We start from the raw sequence: 24,433 nt of genomic DNA on the forward strand, positions 1-24,433 counted from the left end.
AATCCACCGCTGTTCTTTCTTACCTTCTTTTCCTTCCTTCAGGCACTGAACTCCCAAATCGTTAAATGTGAGGTGAGATAAGATTTTATGTGTCTTATGCATTGGCTATACATAAGCCATAAGAAATTATCTGTAGGAAATGCAAAATAATGTTACAGCCATCTATGTTACCTTTCCATTAATTTCTCACTTCTTACTCTTTTGTTCTGGTTTTTAAAATAAAAAACTACAACTTTCACTTTTCCAATGATTAAATACTTTAATTGAACACCCAACTGAATATATTTAAAATTAATTAGCTACATATACACATCTGCCATTGTTACAATCTAAATATTTCCTGATTGACAAAGAATCAATGGAGTCTGAATGCAGTAAGCCTACTATTTTCACTTTTTTTTTGCTCTATTTCTTCTTTCACAACATGACTAATACAGAAATATGTTTTACATGATATTACATATATAACCTATATCAAATTGCTTCCTTTTTTTTATTTTGGGCAACTGGGGGTAAGTGACTTGCCCAGAGTCACACAGCTAGTGTCAAGTGTTTGGTCTGAGGTCACATTTGAACTCAGGCCCTCCTGAATCCAGGGCCCAGTGTTCTGTCCACTGCACCACCTAGCTGCCCCATGCTTATCAGTTTTTTTGGTGAAGAGGAAAGGAAGGAAAAATTTGGAACTGAAATTTTTTTTAAAATGAATGTTAAAAATTGTTTTTATATGTAATTAGAAAAAAATAAAATACTATTTGAAGAGGAAAAAAATAAATTTCCTCACAAAAAAATTTGCTGATAACAATGTAAAATTCTCTTTCACAATATAGCACTCATATAAAATCACCATTCAAAACCTGAATAAACAAACATTTTTTAAGTTATTTCAGTGCTGATGGACAACTATACAAGGGCAAGTCAACTGATTACAGTCACAATCGATGATGAGTACTGCTTTAAGCCTGGTTTTTTTGTTTGTTTGTTTTTTGTTTTTTAGGCAATTGGAGTTTAGTGACTTGCCCAGGGTCACACTGCTAGTAAGTGTCAAGTGTTTGGTCTGAGGTCACATTTGAACTCAGGTCCTCCTGACTTCAGGGCCTATGCTCTATGCACTGCGCCACCTAGCTGCCCCTAGAGCCTGTTTTCACAATTAAGATATGATGATACATGCAACATGCAACAGTTGGATGAAAGGTCCTTTGGAAGCTCCTAATGTATTTTTAATTATGCTGTTAACATCAAATTGTTACCAAGATGTTTTATGCTTTTATTTCAGTAAGCTAAAGTTCAAGGGGAAGATGAGGAAAAACTAATCTCCAAATGATTCACTTAAAAAAAAAACCAAACACCTCACTGCTTGAAGAATGTTAAATAAAGTTGGGGCATGTTTCCATCAGATGTAAGCATTTCTGGTGTTAAGGATGCCTAATAGTGTAGGATCAATAATGTCAGGAACTTTAAGATGTCTTATCAATTTACAGATTCATATGGTTCTTGTCTTCCTTTTTGCCACTAGATTTTTCAGGAAAAATTCACCTATTGAAGGAAAATAACAATTTATATTAATATTCCAATGAAAGTCAGTTCCATTTAAAAAAAAAGAAGTGTCTATAATTTCATTATTCAATTACAATGGTTCCCAGTTGCTTAATTTGCTATCTTGACAAATTTTCAACACTGGCTTTATCTCCTTTCAAATCCCAAAGCCAATATTTTTCTAACTTAATAGAATTGCTAGCCTTTTCACCTTTATCATTTGTTAGCTGTCTTTTTGCCTCTATAATTATTGCCAGCTCTCAATCCTTCTCCTAGCTTACCTAACCCTTTTAAATCTGTTATTCTTTCTAGCAACCTAATCCATTATGTATTTAATTTGCCTTATGTAAGCTAACAAAGCATATTTGTTAATGTCAGCAAAATCCATTTCTGAAAACAAATCTATTACATTGTTAACTAGGGTATGATGTTTTATAAAACAGACATTTTTTGTGGCTGAGCAGACACAACTGGTTAAAACTATTTAGCTCAATCAATTCCAAAGAGGAAGATAAAACTTGCTTCATAATGATTTCACCATTTGAACTTTTACTTTCATTTGGCACTTATGCTGTAGTATAATTCCCCTTTATCTTGGAGCTTTTCCTTTTGCATGTTTTCCCCCTCCTGAAAAATGCCTTCCCTTAAAAATTCCACATTTGTAGGCTAGCCCTTCTTTGTTTCCATTTTCCTTGGTCTCCTAGGGCCTGGTGATGTAATCTGTATGTTCCTTATATCAACAAATGTTTCATTGTTGTTGTTGTTGTTGTTTTAGGCAATTGGGTTTAAGTGACTTGCCCAGGGTCACTCAGCTGTAAGTGTCAAGTGTTTGGTCTGAGGCCACATTTGAACTCATGTCCTCCTGATTTTAAGGCCAGTGCTCTATCCACCTCGCCACCTAGCTGCCCCCAGCATGTGTCTCTTAAGTGCTCTCTGCAAACACCACAACACAACCTCTATTTTTTCAAAGTATATATATGTAACTACACCATTCCCTCTCAGTCATGTTTCTATGATCTATTGGCTTATCTGGAGCCTCTCCTACCTTTCTCCATGATTCTGGCACTTGGCTCAGTTTTTCTCTCTACTCCTTCCATCATTCTTGAAGACTTCAACAGCCATTCTACTGATTCTTCTAACACCCTCTTCTCACTCCCTCGACTTCCAACTTTACTTTTTGGGCATATTTAAGGCCTCACCACCACTAAAATTGTTCTAATATCTGAAACTGGTCAAAAAGCCTTTTCCCACTCCTTTATGAGTCTAATATTTATTCCTTACTTCTACTGTAATAGTTGGACTCTCTATTTCTCCCCTTTTATCCATACTGTTCTGATCTTACCTCCTTGCCTACCTGGACTTTACCCTAATATGTCATTTTAGTAATGCCCTATCCTCCACTATTGTATCGCTTTTCTCCTTAATATTCTGCTATTCTTGTCCAGCTATTAACTCAGTGTAATGCATCTCCAACATCTATTTCCACATGGTTGAGCACTTCTGAAGGCAGTCACAGAACTATGCTAAGTACAGTACAAATTTAAGTTATCTTACCCCAACTTGGCTGTCTACTGTAGGCAGTCACTATTTACTCTTCTATTCCCCACCGCAGCCCCCAATTCCACTTTCCTTGTCAGTAGATAATTTTGCCTTCTAACTTTACAGACAAAGATGACTGAAGTCATTTGACCTCAGCTCCCTTGACTTGACTTCTCTTCATTTTTTGAGACAGAGACCTCGAGTATCCTCTTCTTTTCTCTCCCATTATCTTACTCAGGATCAGAAATGAGGTGAATTCTAAGACCTGCAGTCAATAAGGCTTATCACAAGCCCAAGGACCGGGAGAGTAGTCCTGGGAACACTTTAACATCCACTTAGCCTCGCAGAAGAGGGCTGAATATCAAGTTAACTCCAAGTCATCATTTGAGTGTTAAAAAAACCAAGGTCTATAGGAATATCATGACTAGGTATCCCAAAACAGATAAAAAAAAAACAAAAAGGAAAAGGACCTATATGTACAAAAATATTTATAGAAGCTATTTTCTGGGGGCAAAGAATTGGAAATTGAGGGGATATCCATTAATTGGGGAATAGCTGAACAAACTGTGATATGTGATTATGATGGAATATTGTTGTGCTATAAGAAATGATGAGTAGGATTCTCTCAGAAAAATCTGGAAAGACTTACATAAGCTGATGCAAAGTGAAATGTACTGTGTAACAGCAATATTGTAAGATGATCAGCTGTAAACGGCTTAGCTATTCTCAGCAATACAATGATCCAAGACAACTCTGAAGGACTTATGATGAAAAAATGCTATCCATCCCCCCAGAAAGAACTGATGGTATCTGAATACAGACTAAAGCATACTTTTTTTACTTTTATTTTTCTTGATGTTTTGGTTTGGGGTATTTTTTGGTCTATATTTTCTTTCACAACATGACTAGTATAGAACTGTTTTGCATGACTACACACATATAACCTATATTGCATTGCTTGCCTTCTCAGTGAAGAGGGCTGAGGAGGGAGAAAGGGAGAGAATTTGGAACTCAAAGTTTTAAAAATGAAATGTTAAAAATTGTTCTTACATGTAACTGAGAAAAATAAAACACTAAACAAATTAAAAGTTTGTGGACTGATGTCCGAATAATAACTTTTTCCAACTCGACTGAAAATTCTATTTTTATATATATATTAATACAGAAATGTATTGGTAGTATTTAGTGTTTAGATATCAGAAAAATTCTTGTCAAGAGTTATTTCTTTGAAATTTAAAAAATTTAAGAGATGCTTCTTGCTTAATTATGGTCCTTATATATTGAAAATTATACATAATTTTTTAACTTTCTCAGTATCATGGCATGAGGTGCCATGTAATTAGATTCTTAAGTCCCATAATCTTAGTATTTTCTACTAAATGAGAGTCTATGTTTTCATAACTTACACCTACTGTTAGTTCATTACAACTCCTTTAATATCCGAGAAACACTGAATAATAGTAATATATTTAAGCATTAACATGTGGAACCATAATTTTTAATCAAGTTAGAAGATGTTCATATTTAGAATTTAAATATATTTTAAAAATACTTTTTCTTTGGACATATGTCTAAAAATATTTCCAAAACCAAACCAAACAGGATTTTAAATCCCACTGACATCAAATGTAACGTAAACCTTCTTTATGTTAAATCTCTATTTGTTGTTGTTGCTTGGCTGTTCAGTGATGTCCGACTCTTTGTGACCCCATAGACCATAGCACACCAGGCCTTTCTGACATGAGGGGTTCATCTTCTAGCATTTTTAAAAATACTGTTCATATGGTTTTCTTAGCAAAGGCACTGAAGTAGTTTGCCATTTCTTTTTCCAATGGATCACTTTTTGTCAGAACTCTGCATTATGACCTGCCTGTCTTGGGAAACCTGCATGGCAAAAACCATAGTTTCACTGAGCTACACAAGACCCCCTGCCATGCCAAGGATCACCACAAACAAGGAAGGGTTAAATCTGTATAGGAAATGTTTTATCTGACCCCATCTTTAAATGGCATTATTCTCCATAGAAAATGTTTTCTTTCATACTCAAGCTACTGCCCAAAGCAAGAACTGAATTTCAGAGAGACAAGCTTTAAAGTTCCTTGCCTCTGGAAAAAAAGAAATTAGAAAGGTAAGTGTTCACATAATAATGCTATCAGAAAGGCATTTTTTACAGCTAGAAATGATCTGATTGTGAGGACTTAGAGATGCTGCTGGCACCATTTTCAAATCAGTACTTGACAAAAAGATAAACGTGCCTCAGGAAAATATATTATTGAACATCATGCTATAGAAATTTGAACTATGAAAACAAACTGCTTATTTCCAAAAATATCATTTCACCTGGGCTGTAAAAGAAACAAAACACTAGAGAGAAGAAATAGTTTTTGGTTTAATAAGCAAACTAATATTTAAGAAATAACTCCCTTAAATATAGCATCTGTCATTTAAAAAAAAAAACTCATATAATACCCTATAAAACAAACATTTTTAAAATAAAAATAACTATAATTGTAATTTGTTGCAGAACTTTAGTCTGAGATTTTACATTACATGTAAAATTATAAGTTACACAAAAAAGCGTCCTGCAGTCCTTACCTGCTTTATATGAGGAGCGTACTAATGGTCCACTGGCAGTATAATAAAATCCAAGTTCATTTCCTATTTTTTCCCAGTACTTGAACTTTTCAGGAGTAATATACTCTTCTACCTAGATTTAAAGTAGTATTTAAGATCAATTTCTAGTGATTCCTCACAACATTAGGAAAAAAAATGCCTTTGCCTTTTTTATCGGAATGAAAGTCTACTCTTGATTATTCACTTTTTGACCTAGAGAATTGAATTTCTGAGCTGGCTGAGACCTCATGGATCAGTCAATCTAATCTCTCCAAATTTCATAGATGAGGACCCGAGGCCAAAAGAATTTAAATGAAGAGCTGAGGTCTTGTCTTCTCATCCACTGCTTTCTCTACTATGTTATACTGCTTTCTAAGTTTCTGCTTTTCCCTCTTTGTTAGCTTGCTATCTATCTCTGCCTTCTAGTGATTTCATGGGTTCATGTGTACCTTACTAGAGCTAAGACAGGGAAATACAGAAGGAGATACAAAAACCAATTTTGCTCTAATATTGGAAATTCCAAAAAATGGCACAGGAAAAAAGATAATCATATCCATAAATCTTATTTATCTATTCTACTGTTTTATCTAATAGTAGACAAAATCAAGAACTAATAAAGTTGGATTATGTCAATATAATAAAAATGGCAATACTTACTTAAATTTATAGCTAAAGCTAACTGCCAAAGAGTTATTTTATGAAACTAGAAAAAAATAACAAAAATCATATAAAGGGGGAAAAAAAGGCATGGCTGAGGCCTCTCTCTCTCTTTTTTTTTTTTACAATTGGGGTTAAGTGACTTGCCCAGGGTCACACAGCTAGTAAGTGTCAAGTGTTTGGTCTGAGACCGGATTTGAATTCAGGTCCTCCTGACTTCAAGGCCAGTGCTCTATCTACTGTGCCACCTAGCTGCCCCTGGGACCCCTCTTAAAAGAGCCTTCTGAGTCGGCAGTTACCAACTGAGAGGACAGGACTTAAGTTGTTCAGTTGTTTCAGCTGAGTGCGTTTTCTCGTGACCCCATTTAGTGTTTTCTTGGCAAAGATATTGAAGTAGTTTGCCATTTTTTTCTCCAGATCATTTTACACATGAGGGAACTGAAGCAAACAAGGTTATGTGACCTGCTCAGGGTGACACACATAGTAAGTGTCTGAAGTCACATTTGAACTCAGGAATATGAGTCTTCCTGACTTTGGGCCCTGCACTCTATCCACTATGGTACTACTTAAGTGCCTTTTAACACCTAAGTACCAGATCTCAAACTATACTAACAAAGCAGTAATAATCAAAACTATCTAATAGTATTTAAAAAGCAGAAAAGTTGACCAGTGGACAAATTAGGTAGTTAATACCTAGAAGCAACTGAACTCAGAAGCATAGTGTTTGAAATTCAAAGACTCCAAATATGAGGGTAAGGAGAAGCTACTTGATGAAAACTCCCTGGAAAAGCAGAAAGTAGTCTAGTGGAAATTAGATTCAGATCAACATCTCACACTGTATGCCAAAATAAGCTCCAAACTCGATGTAGGTATGAAATGTCATCACAAATTACAGTCATAGAAAGGAAACAGCTTTCACAACTATGGAAAGGAGAAGAGTTCTTCCCCAAATAAGGGACAGTAAAATCTACAAGAGGTAAAATGGACAACTTTGATGACATAAAATAAAAAGCTTTTGCTCAAACAAAATCAATGCAAGCAAAAAGAAAACAACTGGAAAAAAACAATCTTTGTAACAAATTTCTCTTACGAAGATTTCTTATCCAAGAGACACAGTGAACTGATATAATCATTTAAGAAGAGGCACTCTCTGAAAGACAGTCAAAAAATGTGAATTGGCAGTTAGTTCTTAAAATAAAGGCGAGCTATCAACAACCATATGAAAAAATACTCCAGATCATTTATATGAGAAATAGAAGTAGAAGAAACCCTGAGCTTCTACCCCATACCCATCAGATTGCAAAGATGACAAAAAGAGACAATTGTTGGAGGACAGGAACACTAATGCTAGTGCATTATGCAATGCATTCTGGAAGGTATTTTAGAACCATACAACCGCATATGCCCTTTTACCCAGAGACATCAATACTAAGTATATACCCCAAAGAGATCAAAGAAAGAGGGAAAAGTCCCATATACAGAAAAATATTTACAGAACATTTTTTATTATTGCAAAGAATTAGAAAATAAAGATACTCATCAATTGGGGAATAGCTAAACAAATTATGGTATATGAATACAATAAAATGTTATTGAGCCATAAGAAATTCTAAGATGGATAGATTAAGAGAAACATTCCAGGACTTGTATGAACTGATGCAGAGTGAAACAAGCCAAATCAGGACGGCAATCTACAAATGACCACAACAGTGAAAGAAAAAGAACAATGACCAATGAAATCACTAATCTCAATGCCAGAAGACTGATGCTGGATCAAGCTTCCCACCTCTTAACAGAGAGGTGACAGTCTAGAAGTACAGAGCGAAGCAGACACTTTTAGACATGACCAATATGTGATTGGTTTAGCTTAGGTGTACTCATCTGGCTGGTGGAAAGGAGGGATTTTTTTCTGGTGGGGTGGGGTACATTATGAAAAGGAGTGGAGACTAACTAAAAAAAGAAGAAAAAAAAGAAGCATCAGTGAAATATTTTTAAAATACACAGAAAAGAGCAGAAGGAAACAAAGATAGGCAGGGCAATATAGGAACTACTGTGATAAATCAAGACATACTTCCAAAAAAAATGTCTCTAATAGAGAATCACGATGTCATATACAATCCTTTCCATTCTTCTTCATATAAGGAAATGTCCATTTTTACTGATGGCATCAACTTCAAACAAGAGAAAATGAAAATTTCTTAAAAGATTTTTAAAAAGAGAATTAACCAAATCTAGGTCAAAAGCAGCACCCTGGAGGTCTCATCCTTTGTTCCTTACTTCTCTGCTACCTGACGTGGAATCCTTAGATGAGTACATTGGACTGGGAGTCAGGAACATCTGGATTCAACTCCTGCCTCAAACACATTTAATCTCTCTGGGTGTCAGTTTGTTCATTTGTAAAATGAAGAGGTTAGACTTGATAACCTTTAAGGTCCCGCTCTAGATCTAGCATTCTATGAGTGGGCTTTTCCCCGTTCCCTTTGCATGTGCTCATTCTAATATTATAAACCTTGGCATGTGGCAACAGGTCATTTCTATGTAGAATAAAATGAAAATGAGGCCTCTTAAATACACATAATGTATCACATGCAGTATTTTGATTGTCTAGTTTTCAAGCTGAAGATCCAATTTAAATTACTACAAAGCTTCCAGAAAAGGTAAAGATGCTGTACCTTAAGATGACGCTTTGTTGGTTGCATATATTGTCCTAAAGTCAAACAGTCCACATCTGCCTCACGGAGTGCTATAGAAAGAAGCACAAATTGCCTTAGCAGATGTTATGACAATGTACTTTTAGGTCTCGTGCTTACTATCGAGTGCTCCAGAACAGCGTGGGCAATAACATTAAACTGACCTATAACTCTGGTGATCAGCATCAGACCTATGCTGCATCTAAGTGACTAATCATGTTATAACAGGTTTTTACTCTATGCAGAATTTATATTTGGCGGCACATGGCTGGATCTATGATATATCTGAATAACTAACTGTTTTGAAGAGAATTCTACTATAAAGGGTTAAGACTGGCTAATCTGATTAACTTTGAAAATAAGTGACCAGACAAATGTTTTCAAGTAGGATAAGAATATACAGGAAAAATAAATAGAATTATAGTTTTGCAAACTACAAACCCAAAAATTAACACAGAAAATGGATTTTTAGGATTAGAATTCAACAAAGCCCAAAGTTTTAGAATGCTATGTGATCATATAAGTGAAGCATAATGTTATGTTCTAACATCATTCAAGGGTAGGGAGAAAAGTCACATAAAAGACTCACATTCAGGGTTTGATGACCAACTTTCAAAGTAATAATAAGACAGTGAAATTTTTTTCTTTCTGCTAATTGATTGTAACCACTTTCTGTATATGACAGTTATATTTAAACTACAGAAACATGGGAAGCAGCATATGAACATGGCAGGACCTTCAATGTAGACTCCTCACAATTACCATATTAAATAAGAAAAGTTCCCTGTTTTTTTCTGCTAATTTACCTTTCATTGTTGAATATACTTGTTCATCAGTCTCTCCTAAGCCCAACATTATGGAAGTTTTAGAAATGATACCAGGCTGAACCTTCTTGGCATGTTTCAATACTTGCAGAGATTGGTTAAAATTGGCTCGGGGATCACGTACTTTCCTTTAAAAAGATCAGTGTTATCAATGAATCAAATTATGAGAAGTTCAAGACTTGAAAACACTAGAAAAATGCATATTCTATATGTCATGTAATTCAGTGGTAGTACTTCTGATTAAATATTTTACTGTTAAATAAGAAGAAAACAAGATGTTGTTGGCATCCTGGGGTCCTCCCTAGGTGTTCTGCTTGTGGTAAAGGGCAAAGACAGAGCACAGTGTCCAAGGAAGGGCCTTGTCCCATCATACTCATTTTGGTACTAAAAAACCAGCAATTAGAAGCTACAAAGGATAAATAAAAAAAGGTGGTCAGAGTGCTTGTGTGCAGGATTTTGGAGAAGGTAAAGGAGACCTAGCAACTGAAAGAAGAAAAAAATTAAGTTGAATCTACTATTCCAATGTCTGAAAAACTTTTATGCTGATTCTCTCTATAAAGAACAAACTGCCCTCTGCTGGCAAAAAAAAAATGTTCCAGGCTATTCAAGAAAAAAAAATAGATGATTCTGGAATTTTCAGTGTAAAGAATAATGTTACTTAAACAGAATTAGTCAACTGGCACCGACTGGTGGTGGGATCTAAAACAAGGGAAGGCTGTACTGGGCTGTGTGCCAGGCTTAAATGGCAAGAAAATGAAAAAAAAACTATAAGTGGGAGGTACACCAGAAATTTGCTAATATTAAATCAAAAAACTTTCTGGTATTTTCATATTAAATTTGGTTGATATATGATATGAAACCAATTAGCAGGGGAGAAAGAAAAACTTAAGTGACTTCAAAATCACAACAATTGCTGGAGAAAGACTAATTACTACTGAAAAGACTTCTCTTCTGAATTAAATTAATTCCTCCATATGTTTGTGATTTAGTTAAAATGCTGATAATTGCTTGCAATGGCTGCTCCTTTCAAGTTTTACTGCACTGGGTAATAATGTGAACAACTGCACAAAATCATTGGAAAATGCTTTCCCAGAATCCAAGGAAATGAAAGTATTTCAAAATTAATCCTGACTCAAGGTTAAAAGAATTTTTTTTAACACCCAATACAGGTCTAAATGTGAAATCTTAAAGGTCCAGCAACTGTTTCTAATATTGAATAAGAAAAAAATGAAAAGGCTGTCAATTTTTCTTAAACAAGGCAAGTGTATTTGAAGGGGAAAATCCTAACAGGATCTTCTGTATCATTGAAGTGAGAACTCCCTTGTTCCTTAAATTGGCATTTTCAGAATTATCACTGACTGAAGTTCTCTCATATAAAACTGCACTACTTTAAAAAAAATTGCTTTTGAAAATAACCTCATGATCTTACAAAGGAGCAGCATGACAACTTGGGCCTCCAAAGTCAGCATGTTCAGCTTTGAACAAGTCACCTCACCTCTTAATGCCTCAGACAACTCTCTAAGGCAGACAAAAGGGAAGGTCTTTTTAGAAGCTCCCAACACTGATAAAAATCACAGGTCCATCCTAAATATAAAAGATTCTATACTCTGTGTGTGTGTGTGCGCGCAGTGTGCCTGTAAAATCACCTCTGTAATTCGGGAACAGTTTCCACATTATGAGCATACACATCCAATCCTGAGAGGGCAACTTTCTCGACCGATTTCATGTCTCCTCCGAAATCAGGGGTCAGGCATTCCACTAATATATTTGAATTCCTAGAGGAAAATACATAAGGAAAATTAAAATAATGAATAGTGAACTGCTAATAATATTGTTGCTCACATCCAAGATTTCTAGAACTTGTTCAATGGAATTTTTAATAGTCTTTAGATCTTCAGCCTTTGTTTTTAAAATAAAGTTTACATGGTCAAATAGCATACATTCAGGAAAGAGATTATGGATATATTTCATGTGAATCAGTGTTCAATCAAGTTCCATCTAGTCACTGTAATTTTAATTTCTATTTTAAAACTGTAATGTTTAATTTCATCAAATGAAATTCCCTAAATTTCTTAGAACTACAGTAAGAGCTATTTTCTGGGTTGTTGAGGTGCCAGCTTTGCTCAAATGAACTGCAAGCTAAACTTTAATCTTCCTACTTGCACTTCTGTTATACCTACTGGTTCAGGACCAGTAATATGAAATAATTATAAAAACTTTTAAAGCCACAGCTGACAATCTGATGCTTAATAATTACTGCTATAAATTTCCTAGACCTTTTCCCTGGGAGAGTAGCTACAGAGAACACCATATATATTCATTCTTTAGGGATGACTGATTGGAGAAAGAGCACTCAATATTTATTCAATGCCTACTATACCTGAGGCACCCCACATCATTGCCTGCCAAGTCACTGGAAAAAGAAGGTGTAAGTATAGTTTAGTAGAAAGGGAACCAAACTTGAAGCGACAGGCATTTGAGTTCAAATTCTACTATTTTCCAAGTACCATTTAGTAAACTTTCCATTCTGGTAAATTTCCCTTTAATACATTTTCCTCTCTAAATTAAACTTGGTTTCTTAGAAGAATCATTATAATAATCCACATATGAAGAGCTCCTCCTATAAACAGAGAGAAGTACAACCCCTTCAGATCGAGGATCCATGACCACATTAGACCTCTGGAAATTCAAGTCCATAAAAATAAGTATTAATTCATTCTAACATTATTATTATGCAATGAACTGTGCTAGGCACTAAAAACCACTCCCTCACCCCAAAATGCAAAACAATGGATGCTGAAGAAACACAGAATAATTTCATCAAATGACCTTACTGAAGGAAGCTGTTAATGCTACAAAATGAGGAGATAAAAGAAAAGAAGTCAACACTGACAATGACTATTTTCCAAAGAAGTTTGATCAATATAATTTAATTGCCATATCAAAAAGACCAAAAAGGACCAGAAACCACTTTAGCCAGAAAACATCTGACTTCCTTAACAAGCTGAGGCATCCAAGGGCAAGACCAGTTTAAATATATAAATTCATTTGTAAAATCATTAGTGAAGGGGATGATAGAGAATCATGAACAACATCACAAAAAAATCAAAATCAATGCAGAAAGTTCGGTAAAATATCCAACTAAAGAGATCGTGCCTAGGACATTTAAGGAAGACAATGAAAGGAAGACCAAAACCAAAACAAAACAAAAGCTAGATGAAAAATGGAAACGTTAAGTAAAGATTTCCCTAACAAATTCTTTTTTCTATCAACAACGACACCACCACATTTTGATTTTACTATCATAGTCCCCCATATGCTGTTTGAGAAAGTAAAAATAGCAATTAAAAAAACAAGGATAGGAAGAACTACTGTGCTAGACATTTAAAAATGTAAAAAACATTTTAGCTTTGGGCCACAAAAAACAGGTGGCAGGCTGGATTTGGCTGGGCACTGTAATTTGTCAATCCTTGCCCTAAAAAACACAAGCTTAGCCCAGTATTCCCTCCTGAAGTGTGCGGAGCCCTACCCTAACATAAAGTGTGAAGTCAAGAAATAGCCTGGAAGACGAATAGACCAAAAAAAAAGAATTCTACCATTAAAAACTATTATAGGTGAAAGGTCCTCAAGACACAAACTCAGAAGATAATGACTTCCTGGAAAAGAGTAAAAGAAAAAAGTCTTAAAATGTTTTTAATAAATGAAATGAGAGTGCTAGAGAAAAAATTTGAAAAGAAATGCGATATGGAAGAAAGCAATGGAAAGGGAATGAACAGCTTGGAAAAAGAGGTACAAAATCTTACTCAAGCAACAAACTGAAAATCAGAATGGAACAAAGGAAAACTAATAGCTCTATCAGGTAAGAAATGTTAACACAAAGTCAAAAGACTGAAAAAAAAAATGTAAGTATCTAATAGTAGAAACAGCTGACCTAGAAACCAGACTGGGGAGAGAGAATTTATAAATCACTGAACTATCTAAAAGCCATGACTGAAAAAAGGAGCCTAGACATATTTTTTTTAATCACAAAAGAAAACTTCCAGATCTCTTAGAACCAAAGGGCAGAGTAGAAATAGAAATAATTCACTGGTAACATCCTGAAAGAAACCCCAAAATGAAAACTCCCAGAAACATGATAACTAAAATCAGGGGCTTCCATGTCAAAGAAAAAATACTGCAAGCAGCCAGAAAGAAAAAATTTAAGTACTAGGGACATATAGTCAGGATCACATATGATTTAGCAGCTACAACTTAAAGGAACAGAGATCTTGGAATATGATAATCCAAAAGGCAAATGATATAGGCTTACAAGAATAACCTACCCAGCAAAACTGAGTATAATCGTAAAGGGGGAAAAATGGACCTTCTAGGCATTCCTAATGAAAAGACCAGATATGTGTAGAAATTCTGACATTCAAACACAGGAGTTAGGAGAAATACAAAAATGTAAATGTGAATGAACGATAAGAGACTAAACAAGAATAAACTGTTTACATTCTAATATAGGGACATGACACATATGTCCCCTCAGAACCCTATGATCGTCAGGTGCCATTTTTGTTGTTCAGCTGTTTCAGTCGTGTCTGACTGTGACCCTATTTGGGTTGAACCGGCAATTATACTGGAGTGGTTTGCTATTTCCTTCTTACAGATGAGGAAACTGAGGCGAACGGGCTTAAGTGACTTGCCCAAGGTCACACAGCTAATAAATATCTGAGCCCAGATTTGAATTCAGGTTTTTCCTGACTCCAGGCCCAGTGTTCTATCCATTGAGGCACTTAGCTGCCCCTTCAGATGCCACAGAAGGAGTCTAATTAGAAAGAGGGGCCTGAGAGCGGTTGTTATGTTTTGATGACCTTGAAATATGAATGAAAAGGGAGAGGAAAAGGAATGCACTGGGGGGAGGCGAAGGGTAAAAGTAAGATAAAGAATGGGGAAAATTATCTCATATAATCAGAGCACAAAAGTAGCAATCTATAGAAACATGAAGAGGGGAGGTGTTACAACTTGAACGTCACTCTCATCTGAACTGGTCAGTGCTTAGTACAGTTTCTTATACACAGCAGGCACTTACGGATTGATTCATTAAAAGAGGAAAGAATAAGTGAAAACACATAGACACACACACACCCGCTACAGAAATACATTTTACTCCACAGAGAAAAGAGGAGGAAAAGGGAGAAGGGAGAGGGAATGAGAGGTAGGGTAGATTAAGGGACAGATTAATCCTAAACAAAACAAACTCAAACTCAGGATGTATAAAAAATATAGCAGCTCTTTTCATGGTTGCAAAGAACTGGAAAGGGCTATTTATTGATGAGTGGCCGCAAAAGTCATAATGTCTAACATAGGAATGTGGTGGGATATGATTGTATTATAAGAAATGATAAAGATTAGGGAAAGCTAGAAAGACACAGCAACTGATACTGAGTGAAGTAAGCAGAACAAGAAGAATTTACATAGTTTGCAATAAAGATAAGCATCTTTGAAAACCTTAAGAGATTCTGAATAATAACACGACCAACCACGATTCAGAGAACTCACGATGAAATTATGTTATTCACAGGGGAGGGAGGAAGTGGCAGATAAGGAAGAATTTTTTAAATGGAAAATATTTTAATAAAACCCCTCCAATTATAATATTTGCATCACTTTTTCATAGCTTTCTTTTCTCAAATTCTCTTTTCTTTCACAATTATCACAGAATTATCAAACTCAATTCCAATATACTGCCATCTTATCCTTGAGACATGTCTCAATTTCTAACAAGAAGAATCAGTTTGAGTCATAACATTTCTATTCCCATCACACTAATTTTTAGGAATGAGTTGCCAGACAGTATCACATTTATTACAAAACTAAAATGAAATTAGAGTAAGTGACTTGTGCCAAATCACTTTAAGAACATTGGAGATCATCCAGCAAAGGGTGAATGACCACTTGCAGAGGATGTTGCAGATGTCATTCCTGGTCAGATAGGTATGGGTTGCACTAGGTGACCCATGACCTCTGAAGTCCCACCCAACTCTCAGATTACATTATTCTGTGCCATAGTGTGACTTGCTACAACAGACAAAGGTAGGAGTAAAACACAGTCAATCAGAAAAATTGAATTTCCAAATCTGTTGGTTCTCCATTTCCTTTTTCCTTTTCTTAAATAATCCTAACCACATTCAACCCAATTAAACACAGATCTACAGATATTATGGAACAGCTAAGTGACAGAGTGGATAGCGTGCCAGGCCTGAATTCAGGAAGATGAGTCTTCCGAAGTTCAAATCCAGCCTCAGACACTTACTAGCTATGCCACCCTGGGCAAGTTATTTAACACCGTTTGCCTCAGTTTCCTCATCTACAAAATTAGCTGGAGAAGGAAATGGCAAACCACTCCAGTATCTTTGCTAAGAAAACCCCAAATGGGGTCACAAAGAGTTGGACACAACTGAAAAACAACTCAACAACAACAAAAGATATTCTGAGATCAATCTGATCTGATCATAAATGTCAGGAGAAATATGAATATAGATCACCTCCCCTGTGTCCCCCCAAATCTGTTGGTTCTCCACTTCCTTTTTCCTTTTCTTAAATAATCCTAACCACATTCAACCCAATTAAACACAGATCTACAGATATTATGGAACAGCTAAGTGACAGAGTGGATAGCGTGTGTGACAGCAATATTAAAATTCCCTAAGAGCATGAAAAACTTTTTTTTTCAATAGAAAAAGGAAAGAAAATCCACAATATGAGATTAAGGAGCTCTAGATACATCTTTACCCTTTCAACATTATGGATACTGACTATCATGCCTCCCACAAAATATCCCTTGGTGTCATTCCAAGAAAGAAGCTTAGATGTTATGAGACATCAATATGACTCTCTTTCAGGAATACAAACTGTGAGCAAAATGAAGCCAATAAGTTATATGGATAACAGTCAAGTGGGATTTAGTGTATTTTGAAAAATGCAGCTATTAACCGTACATTGATAACCCCTAAACACCCAGAGAACAATTTACTCACAATGTTAGTATATTCCCATGCTTCAGTTGTCTAATGGGAATCTTGACTACATGCAGGTTTTTTGGTCATCAAATTTTTAGATTTTGAATTTCCTACAAGTCCTGAAATCATGAAATTAAAGGGAAAAACACTTACCTTTCCTTTAAATGTGAAACTGTCTTTGCAAAGTGTTCAGCTCCACCATCAGGTAGATCTAAGAACAAAATAAGATGATGCATCATATCATAGCACTCAGAGAAGTTCTACTATGCAAAAGACTATTAAGAAACCATTAAAACGCGCGCACACACACACACACACACACACACACACACACACACACACTCAGTTTAGTTTATAGAAAGATCTGGGTTAAAGGACTGGCTCTGTTACTATATGATCTTGGATAAGTCAATCAACTTCTTTAAGCTCCATTTTTCTTATCTATAAAATGGGAAAAAATAAATTTTTAAATATCCATAGACCTAACTTACAAGGTAGGTGAAATAAGTTTAAAGAAGAACATAAAGGACATAAGAGCCTGGGCTTATACACTTAAGAGTTGAAAGGACCTTACACTGAATCCAACTCTTATTTTACAGATAAGGAAATTTAGGCACAAAGATATTTAAATGCTCAGGGTCAATCAATCAATCGATGGACAAGTATTTATCAAGAATCTGCTATATGCCTAGGCACTGGGGATACAAGTACAAAAAGAAACAATCCCTATTTGGAAAGAGCTTACTTGGGAGACAAGAAGTATATGTAAAATATATATACAGCATAAAGTTAATAATACAAATACATAAAAAATAGTTGAACACAGGAAGGTTTGGAAAGGTTACTAGTGATTGAGAGAATCAGGAAAGGCTTCATGCAGAAAATAGTGCCTAACCTGTCTGTGAAAGGAAGAGAGGGACAACAGACAAGGAAGGATACATTCCAGGCATGGGAGATGACCAGGGCAAAGGAAAGGAGATGTGTGATGGCGTATCTTAAGAACAGAGAAAAGCCCAGTTTGCCTGGATTGAAGAATACAGGAAGGGAAGTAATGTCTAATGATGCTACAAAGAGAGGTGTAGGGCTCTCTTTAAACAGAGGAGTTTTATTTTATTCTAAACGAAACAGGAAACGACTGGAGTTAACTGAGTAAGAGAATCACATGATAAGATCTATGTTTAAGGAAAATGACTTTGGTAGTAATATGCAGCATGGATTAGAACAGAGAGAGACTTGAGGCAGGGGAGGCCAATTAGGTGAAAGATGATTTAGGTCTGAACTAAGGTAGCAGCTTTGTGAGTAGAGAGATCTGAAAGATGATGTGAAAGTAGAAACATTATGACTTGACAAAAGATTGGATATGTGGGGTAAAGAAGAGCAAGGAGTTAAGGATAATGCCAAGGTAATGAACTTAGTGATGAACTCTTTGTCTATGGAAACCCATAAAAAATAAGGCCCTAGGCAATTTTCTTTCTTTTTGTTTTTTGGATGGGAGGGATAGAACAAGAGACACACACACAGAAGAGATGAAAAAGGAAGGGACGATTGAAGATACAAACTGCTAAGGGGGATGTGATCACACACACACACACACACACACACGTAAAGGAGTCTCTTCCAGAGACTGGGAGACAGGAGTAAAGAGTGATGTCAATGGATTTTGAGATTTTAAAAAACAGTAGAAAAAAAAGAGTTCCATCAAATAGTGATATAAGACTTAGCCCCCAACCTTAGAGAGCTTACAGTATAGTCGGGGAAAGTAGACATAAATATACTAAAAATGAAACGATTACAAGCCTTAAGTAATAATTCAATACAACAATGGGGAAGCACTTCATAACCACACAACTTTGCAAAAAAATTGGCTATTATTATGACTAACCATCTCGATCCACTGATGTTAGCACAACATAATCAAGTCCCCACTCTGCAATTGCTTTTGCTGTGTTGTAGGGCTCATTAGAATCCAATGGAGGTGGTTTTCTTGCAGTCTTGACAGAACAAAATCTGCAACCTCTCGTACAAGTGTCCCCCATCAACTGGAAGGAAAAGTTATAATTTAAATTACCAAGTTACTGTAACAAACCCATAAATATTTACTGAGTGCTTCTTTTTGTATGAGGTACAACAGGACAAAGACATATAAGACACAGTCTCTATCCCTACGGACTTTAAAATCTACTTGGGGAAGAGTAAATATAAATATGCTAGAAAACAAATAATAAAAAACTTAGTAGTTCAAGACAATAACATAAGTCACAAAGTAATGTAACTGTAAAACGATAAGGATAGACAGTAGGTGCTGTATAAATTTTACAATGAGAGAGCTCATCCTGGGCTGGATTATAGATAATATTATCCAAAAAAAATTTTAATTCACCAAAATAAAATTAAAAACCTAAACAATGGCCACATTATTCTAGTCTGTAAGGTTCTGCAGAGGTCACAAAATGTGCATTTTCCTTCATAGACAGAAGACTTTGGGAGAACAAGACAGGGCTCACCATGATAGTGGCTGTGGCAGTGGCATACTCTCCCCCTCCCCAGCACTCCCCAATGTTGGGGCACCGTGCTTCTTCACATACCTATAATCAGAACATAACTGACAGTAAACATGAAATTATTCATCGAACATCTAATGATTATGAATTTCGATGTGATAGTAATAATTTTAACAGTAACCATTTCCCCAGGAACAGAAAATCACTTCAGGCTCAAGTTCCATTTTATCTCACCAAATGTGAAGCAATTATAACTTCAAACATAGTCTTAATATTGAGTAGCTAATTCTATGCAGGATTTATGGTAAAACGTGATAAGACTTGCACAGGATAAGAACTGTATAAATTACAAATGTGCAAACTGAATCTGTAGTAAGGATAGAATAGAAGGAATACCCACATCAATGAAATCATAGATCCAATGCAGGACAGATCCTTTGGGAATCAGTTTTGAAGGGAAAAGGTTTTAAATTAATTTCCATTCTACACAGTAAGACAAAATTTAAATTCCTAAAACCTAGGAAAAGCAGCTTGACAAAGCAGATAGAGCACTGGCAGTGGAGTCAAGAAGATATGAGTTCAAATCTTGCCTAGGGAAAGCATGCTAGATGAACCCCATGGAGGAAAAATTATGGGAGGATATAGATAAGAGCTGCACAGGATGGGGAGGTAGGGATGAACTGTGATCTGCATCACTGGAGGAAGAACCTATAATCAATGAAAACATATATCCATCAGTTTATTGGAAAATTAGAATACTGCTAAGGAAAATAATTTTTAGGGGAAGCTAACAATATTATATACTTACTGTATGGAGATTTAAATTCCGCAAAGTATTTTTCAGCTTATTGTAATTTTTTCCAATAGGAATCTCTGTTTTTAGCCATGGTGGCAAGCTTAGTCTAAGGAAAGCCAAATAAAACTATTAGGAAATGTAACTCTCAATAGACACCACTGCTATTAAATTATTTTGCTGTTTTGTATTTCAAAGGTAAGAAAAAATTTCCTTCACCCTAGATCACCCCTTCTACACATAATGTTGACTAACCTCTGATAAAGGAGGAAAACCAGATAATGAGGACCATATCTGTTCAAAACGAATCTAGAAATCACAGTTAAATAATTTGGCACTATTACTACTTCTGAGTGATTTAGGCTGTTTAATGAGTTTGTAATAAAAAGAGAAGGCTGGGGAAGCTAGGTGGCGCAGTGGATACAGCACTGCCCTGGAGTCAGGAGCACCTGAGTTCAAATCCGATTTCAGACCAGACACTTGACACTTACTAGGTGTGTGACCCTGGGCAAGTCACTTAACCCCAAGTGCCTCACCAAAAAAAAAAAAGGAAGGTCCCTGTCTAGACCTAATAAAATTTATTTTTAAAATAAAAAATGCAGGGGCAGCTAGGTGGCACAGTGGATGGAGAACAGGCCTTGGAGTCAGAAGGACCTGAATTCAAATCTGGCCTCAGACACACAACACTTACTAGCTGTGTGACCCTGGCCAGGTCACTTAACCCCATTGCCTAACTCCCCCCCCAAAAAAAACATTCAACATTCAACAGAGACAAAGTATTATGGAATGTAAAAGACGTTCAGACTGATTGAAATTACCTCTCTCCTTTCTGACGTTTCAAATTTCCTTTATATTCAGCCCAGGTGTTCTTGTCTGAAAGGTCACCAGACACAAAATCCTGAAGGTCTGGTCCATTCTGTAGAAACTCTTTCTTTTTGTCTGGCAAAGAACTTAATGTTTTGTACTGGCTATACAAATAGTTTCCAAGTACCTAGAAAGAGTTAGTTGTGTTATTACCACCCAACGCAGCTCATAGAATTTAATTTATCTAATGGTAAATGATCCTAGCAACAGATTATATCTAGTACTCAAGAACCAGAATAGGGGGCAGCTAGGTGGCCCAGTGGATAGAGCACCGGCCCTGAAGTCAGGAGGACCTGGGTTCAAATCTGGCCTCAGACCAAACACTTGACACTTACTAGCTGTGTGACCCTGGGCAAGTCACTTAGCCCAATTACTAAAAAAAAAAAAAGAAAAAAAAAAAGAACCAGAACAGAAACTGTTTAGACAAACAAGAAAGTTATCTCTATTCTCTGGTAGTTTGCAACCTAATACATAAAAGCATACACTGACCATAAATACTAACTAAAAGAGAGGCAAAATTGATTTCTTATCACTAGGATCTCAAGACCAATTAAAGTATGCCACATGTTTTGTTGTTGAATAGACTTATGTATTTATTAAAGCAAGTTCCAGCTACTTAGGAACATTCTATTGGCCTTGTTAGAGTTCTTGTATTAATGCATATATTTGAAAGTAACAAAACTTCCATTTAAAAAAAATTCCATGATCAGAAGTTTTCTTGTTCAGTCTCATTTGTCTAAATTGGTGAGTCTCTATATTGCTAAAGTTAGTCTTCATTATATAAGAGAAATCAGTAAACTACTGCAGACACACAAAATTTCAGAATTGGGAAGACCTCACTGGCCACCTTGTCCAACACATTACTGAAAAAGAATCCCTTTAGATACAAGCTTTTTTTAGATTCTGTGATATGTGTGAAATTACTTTTAAAGTTATTAAATACTAGCTATACATCTAAATAAGGTATTTTTCTCCACTTATGTTTAATAGCAAGTCTGCATTTTATAAAATCAGAAACCTGATACTAAGACCAGATAGTTGCACAAGCCATTATACACATAAGAACATCATTCTTGCATACCAATAAATCATTACTGTCTACCAAGGGATTATGTTTTGAGCACAGTAAATATTCACCAATAATCCCACCTGGGACACTAGTTGTATGACCATGGGCAAGTCATTTCACTCCTTTTACCATCAGTTTCTTTATCTGCAAAATGGGGATACTTCTACCTATAGCACTCCTCTCACAAGATTGTTTTAAGGATTCAACTATTCACTCCAAATAGCATTTGTTAAATTCCTACTTCTTGCTAGACACTGTGCTTGGTACTAAGGAATAAAGACAAAAATGAAACAGTCCCTGCTCTCAAAGAACTTACATTCTTTTGGGGGGAGGCAAAACCGTGCACAGATAAGTCAACACAAACTAAGTGAATCAGGAAAGGCCTTTTATAGAAAGTAGCTATTGACCTTTAAAGGAAGCTAGGGATACTAAGAGGCACAGCAGGGATTCTTTAACCTGTGGCCCATAAACTTGGCTTTCAAAAAAAATTCTGATAACTATTTTAATATAATTTGTTTCCTTTGTATTTTATTTCATGCATTTAAAAATTATTATTCTGAGAAATCCATAGGCTTCACTAAACTCCCAAAGGGATGAAACAAAAAAGAGTATGAACCACTGAAGTCAATAGAAGGATAGTGAATTACACACATAAGGGATAGTAGGGACACAGAAGATGGAACATTACATATGAAGGACATATAGGTCAATTTGGGTGGATGTAGAGTATGTGAAATGTGTCAATTAACTTCATAAGGTAGGCAAAGATCCAGATTACAAAGAGCTTTAAATACCAGAAGAGTTTGTATTTTATTCCAGAGGAAACCACCAGAGTTTCTTGAACAGGGGAGTAATAAGATCAGATTTATTCTTTCAAATAGGATAATGTGCTTCCTAAAGGTCTTTACAAATTTTAACGGTCTTTATATAAATGTCAGTTATTATAATAATATATATATTTTTAAAAAACGTGCCCTATATATCTCACTGGGTTGCTGGGATCAATAAAATGCCTTTCTCAATTCTTTTTCTTGTTGGCATCAATGTATTTCCTTAATCATTTTGTATTAACTTTGTACGTATGCTTTGTTTACTCTTCAGTGAACAAGTTGTATTCCTTCCCCACCCCTCCACCCTGAATGTTTTATCTTTTTTATATTTATATTATTTTGTTTTTTAATAAATAATTTTTGTTTTAAAATATATTACATATATACTCTACCAGGAGCTGGTAGAGTACCTAGCACCTACTCATTAGACTTGATAAATATCGACTGGTTGAATGACAAAACGTATAGAAATGCTCTCTGAAAAGTAGGAAGTGCTCCACAAGTGAGAGTTATTATTATTATGTTTGCTGTTTTGTCATCCTCCAGCTTGAAGTCAAGGACGTGGCTTGGTGCTGGGTCGAGTGGACAGCTCAAGACTGGAGGGTCAGGGTCAGCAGTGGGACGGGAAGGAGCAGGAAAGGCCTGGCAGGGTCAACTTCCGACTGCACCCGCCCTCCCTGGCAGCCTCCGGGGTCCTTCACTCACCCGGGACCCAAGGATGCCGGAGACCCCGCCGCAGCGGAGAGACATCCTGGAAAGGAGGTGAATGGGCCCAGCTTGCCGGCCCGGAACTCTGTCTGTCACGCGGAGCAGGAAGTGACGAAGAACAGGACGTATTCTCAAGCCACTTTCCAGGGAAAGACAAAGTTCCGGTCGTCTCAGGAGAAATGCGTCATCGCGGGGCGGAGAGACGAGAAAAAGCAGAGAATGCTACTAGAGAGCTCGCGATATGGGAATCCATCAGGGATTGGTTGGCGAGCAGTTATGACGCAAGACGCAGATGGTGTACGTAGCTACAAATACGTGATGACGGAAGACGTTCTCTCTTTGGCCCTTTCATCACCAGGTGAGTTGCTCTTCGGCTTATGTGAATTTTCTGCATCCAAGTCCATCGCTTCTGGGGGAACCGTTCTCGGGGTTCCTTGGCCCCACACTTACACCCTAGTTCTTCCCCTGTATTGCAAGCATTGTGTGGGTCCGCCTGCCCTTGACTAACCGCTCTAACATAGTTTCGTCCACCCACTCCCCCTCCCCTACCTGGGACCTGGAGTTTGCCCGGCATTAACTTCCGGTCCGAGCTTCTCGGGGCCTTCAGGGAAAGAGGCTCCAAACCGGCCGCCTGAGCTGAGTGTCTTCTGCAGGGAGATGTGCTCGGGGCCTGGGAAGAAGCGGGATCGGCTGTGGCCTAGGCCTTCGCGCGGGGAGCGAAGCCTCTGAGGGGGGACTGGTCGTGCTGTCAGACAAAACTTTCCTCGCTCCCTGAGACGAGCAGCAGGCAAGGCAGCGTTGGCCCAGC

The 24,433-nt window shown here is 36.5% G+C and overlaps 1 protein-coding gene across 5 annotated transcripts; it reads right to left on the minus strand.

The window, feature by feature from the left end:
* Positions 1–233: 233 nt before the first annotated feature.
* Positions 234–23,804, minus strand: LIAS (lipoic acid synthetase). Of its 5 annotated transcripts, XM_020991426.2 has the most exons (11): positions 23,623–23,800; positions 20,973–21,145; positions 20,170–20,263; positions 19,365–19,445; positions 18,743–18,899; positions 17,014–17,071; positions 11,503–11,631; positions 9,839–9,984; positions 9,015–9,085; positions 5,668–5,779; positions 234–1,533 (listed from the first exon to the last, which is right to left on the minus strand). In XM_020991426.2, exons 1-11 carry the CDS (start codon positions 23,665–23,667, stop codon positions 1,481–1,483), a joined length of 1,119 nt encoding a protein of 372 aa, XP_020847085.1. In that variant the 5' UTR covers positions 23,668–23,800; the 3' UTR covers positions 234–1,480. The 5 variants fall into 5 exon arrangements, with proteins under 5 accessions (XP_020847085.1, XP_020847097.1, XP_020847103.1 ...); XM_020991438.2 differs by lacking the exon at positions 5,668–5,779 and having other exon boundaries at positions 23,623–23,803; XM_020991431.2 differs by lacking the exons at positions 234–1,533; positions 5,668–5,779 and adding an exon at positions 7,828–8,292 and having other exon boundaries at positions 23,623–23,804.
* Positions 23,805–24,433: the final 629 nt, after the last annotated feature.

Source organism: Phascolarctos cinereus, unplaced genomic scaffold (assembly GCF_003287225.1).
Source record: "Phascolarctos cinereus isolate Bilbo 61053 unplaced genomic scaffold, phaCin_HiC Scaffold_9;HRSCAF=440, whole genome shotgun sequence".
In the NCBI taxonomy this organism is placed as follows: domain Eukaryota; kingdom Metazoa; phylum Chordata; class Mammalia; order Diprotodontia; family Phascolarctidae; genus Phascolarctos; species Phascolarctos cinereus.